Source organism: Limulus polyphemus, unplaced genomic scaffold, assembly GCF_000517525.1.
Source record: "Limulus polyphemus unplaced genomic scaffold, Limulus_polyphemus-2.1.2 Scaffold9017, whole genome shotgun sequence".
Lineage (NCBI taxonomy): Eukaryota > Metazoa > Arthropoda > Merostomata > Xiphosura > Limulidae > Limulus > Limulus polyphemus.
Window position 1 is genome coordinate 14,120 of NW_013674627.1, and position 3,859 is coordinate 17,978.

The 3,859-nt window shown below is 31.1% G+C and overlaps 1 protein-coding gene across 1 annotated transcript in view; it reads right to left on the reverse strand.

Annotated features, from left to right (window-relative positions):
- Window positions 1-1,093: 1,093 nt before the first annotated feature.
- Window positions 1,094-3,859, reverse strand: part of LOC106475700 (titin-like) — a 10,624-nt gene continuing 7,858 nt past the window's right edge. Inside the window, exon 4 of the mRNA XM_022379752.1 lies at window positions 1,094-3,074. Coding sequence (XP_022235460.1) covers window positions 2,946-3,074 — 129 coding nt within the window. The 3' untranslated portion in view covers window positions 1,094-2,945. The remainder of the gene's footprint in view (window positions 3,075-3,859) is intronic.

The following is a 3,859-nucleotide window of genomic DNA, read 5'->3' on the forward strand; positions in this document are numbered from 1 at the left end:
CACAACTTATTTTATTGTTGGCAGCGAATTAACAACCACTGTCCTTCTGTAAGTAACTTTTTAATCTAAGATCCACAACTTATTTTATTGTTGGCAGCGAATTAACAACCACTGTCCTTCTGTAAGTAACTTTTTTAATCTAAGATCCACAACTTATTTTATTGTTGGCAGCGAATTAACAACCACTGTCCTTCTGTAAGTAACTTTTTAATCTAAGATCCACAACGTTGTTTTTGCATTAAATAAAAAATGTATTTGACTACATTTGATTCTGTTGTTGATATTATGTCTTCTCAATGTTTTATGTAGAATCCACGCTCGAGTTTATTTTGTATACATTACAAATATGTACATCACAATAGACATTCTAACCTCTTATCAACATACATGCTATCTCGTTCTGCTGACACAGAAACTCAAGATACATGACGTAATAACACACTAATATTACACCCATCGTATTTAATGAAGCAAATGTTTCATTACGCAGCGGATATTATAAATCATTATATTTATAGCGTGTGTTTAGTTATTCTATGGTTTGTCGAAAAAAAAATGTTCTTTACTGTAATTGTACTCACATGTTCATCTACAGTTACATCGTTATTTAGAACCAAATAAACGAAAAACTCAGAATCTGAAAAATTACTTTGTTCAACTTCTTATGAATATGAAATTATGTAAAATATTTGGATATGCTAAGTCTGGAATATCTTATATGGCTAGTTTCTGTAAACCTTGAATTAAATCGCAATTTGAATAATACTTAGATATTTTATTTGGCAATACAGCAGGCTTCAGAGTGTACATAGTTCCTTTTGGCAAGGTTTTAACACTTTTCATTACATATTTAAACAGAATCACGATCACTTCCAGGAAATATGAAATATATATCATTGAGTTTCTTTTTAATGAGAATCTTTAATTTCATTTCAAGGAGTCAAACTTTATTTGCTGTTTGATTATTAACTGTGAAAAAAACCGACATAATCCTTATTTCAAACTGTTAAAAAATAGACATTCAATTTTAAATTACAAGTTTGCGAAAGGCTTTCTAATTAAGTTGTTTTTGAAAACAAAATATGACAAACAATGATTTTCAACAATAACAAAAACTTTATTGACATTTCTACAATACAAAATTCGTAACAATGATAGTAAAATCGATTCGGGTTACTTAGTGTCTCGACTAAAAAACAGTGCACAAAGAATTCCAGCTAATATAACGTAGGATATACATGAGACAATGGTTCGAACCTGGGTCTGTTCCGTAACAATAACAACTATGTGATAGTTGAGAAAAGAAGCTACAGATAAATCAGAACAGGACTAAGCACGTGAACTAAACTTTTTTCTTGTTCTCGGGGAATTTTCGGAATGAGCTATATATCCAACTACTGTTCATATAACCAAATGAGGAACTTTACAGTTATTTTTATCCTCCACGGAAAGAGATGAAAGGTTTTCTAATTTAAGAGTTGGAACCATGTCAATACTGAAATGCTCAGTGGCTGATATTAACGAAAGAGGCCAATATCTACTGGTTTTCCTACTGTACGAGACTTACATTACGTAAACTCTTTATGCACAGGTGAACAGTTAGGAAACTCTGAATTTTAGCATCTTTTTCTTGTTACAGTCACACCCAAGTTTATATTCATGTCTGACAATATATGTCACCAAAACCTTTTTTTAACTTTACGAAAATAAATAAAGCAAAGCTGAAATGAAGCAGCTGCTTTCGTTAGTACATCAATGAATTAACGTTGTGTATGATGACAAGAATTGTTATATAATGTAACAACTTACAAACGTAAATAAAATGACCTGTATCTTCAGAATGTAACTGTATTAGCTCAGTACTTCACTATTACAGCGTCGTCGGGATTCCCTGTAATAACGAAATACTCAGCTAATAAAGTTATATTCTGGAGATACAGGTCAGTTTACTTACGTTTATAGAAATGTCTCGTATTAAACTCCAGTTTGTGTTAAACAAAGTCAAATTTGAGCGTTATCACTCCATGCAACAATATACACACGTGAATTTGTATGATGGCCAAAATAAATAATTAAAAAACAATCAAACTGTACTACACTACTTCGTGATACTTAAAAAAATGCTAATTATTGCATGATTATAAAACTTCAGAAAGTCTGTAAATTTTCATATCATTGAATGGTTTCGAGTATTTTACAAAATATAATTTTATGAAAAATACTACTACATATTTTATTGGCTTTCCAACATCTTTTAAGTTATGAAAACTTTACTTTAGATGTAAAAAAAGTATCAAATGATAGAACACATGTTTTCATTTTCAGTTCTGGATACACATCAATAGAAATAACAACTTCTATGAAGTTAGCTAATGCTACGGATGATGCTAGAGATCAATTACTTGAATTTAAAAAAATGTTTGTAGTCTCACAAATATCATAACATCTTTGTTACAATACGATCAAAATCATTAATTAACTGAAGTTTTCACTTCGGTATTTGTTACAGTAATTAACTGCCACAATTTAGTGTTGCTGTTTACACAACATATAAAAAACTAAAAAAATTATAGTGAAGTTTGAGATTGAATGAACAAAAAACAGAAATCAGTCACAAACATAAGGAGAGAGGAAACAAACAAGTACATGCAAACAGTGCCCAAAACCTAACAAAGGGCATCATGGACAAAAATGAAAAAGAAACAATCCAATAACCAAATAAAACATTCACAAGCGCAATATACTTGTACATGTGTTATGATCTGTCTAATGCATCTTTGATTTTTTTTTACAGTTATGCATAACCCAAAGGTGACAACAGTCACTTAATCTCTACCACCTATGTCAAGCAATGTTACATTAAATCTGACCAGCAAGTTAAAAGCTCTAGGGATGCACTACAGCAGGAGTCTGGGGTCGGGAACACAAGCACTCTAGTGCTTACTTTAAACGGTCAAACGAGCAGAAGTTTCAGCTTGCCCACTAGCATTGGTGGCCTTACAGGTATAGATGCCCTGGTCTTCTGGACACGTTTGCCGAATTACCAGTGAACAAGAACCAGCATCTTGAGCCATCTTGAAAAACAACATAAATATTCTTACTCATGATAACACTAAAAAATAAAAACATAATATCAGCTACACTGGAAACAAAAAGTAGTGTTCAACCCTAGGTAAAAAGTCACAGTAAGCCATGGTTGCATCCCACAGTGACTTTGATATACTCGGGCTTCCACAAAAAAACAAATGTGTGTGAAACTAGCAGAACAACTGTGCTATGAAGACTGAACACATGGATAAATACATCAATCCATAAATACCAAATGATATAAAAATACAGTGTATGATACCACTGTGTTTTCATAGAATATAAAACATTAGGTTCCTAATTTGAATTACTACAGAAAGTAGTAGAAAATAAACTGTTAACTAATTACGTACAATAACAAATAAGATTTGGTTTTAATTCAATCACTTTACAATTGAACATTAATAAATCACTAGATGACTAGACCTCTAAATGGCTTTTTGAAGATAATGGAAGTCTCATTTGAACAAAGGGTTAATAGAGGTCGAAATGGCAATGGTATGGTTTAAAAAGTTAGTCTTAACACACTAAAAAAATAAGTTAAAAATGAACTCACAAGTAACAAGCCTCTGAAAGTGTTAATAAAAATAACAAGGAGACTTCATTTGAGCAGAACAAAATATTTTACATCTAATCCTAATTGTTTCTCAAGAAGACTTCATTTGAAGAAACATTTAGCAGAACAAAATATTTTACATCTAATCCTAATTGTTTCTCAAGAAGACTTCATTTGAAGAAACATTTAGCAGAACAAAATATTTTACATCTAATC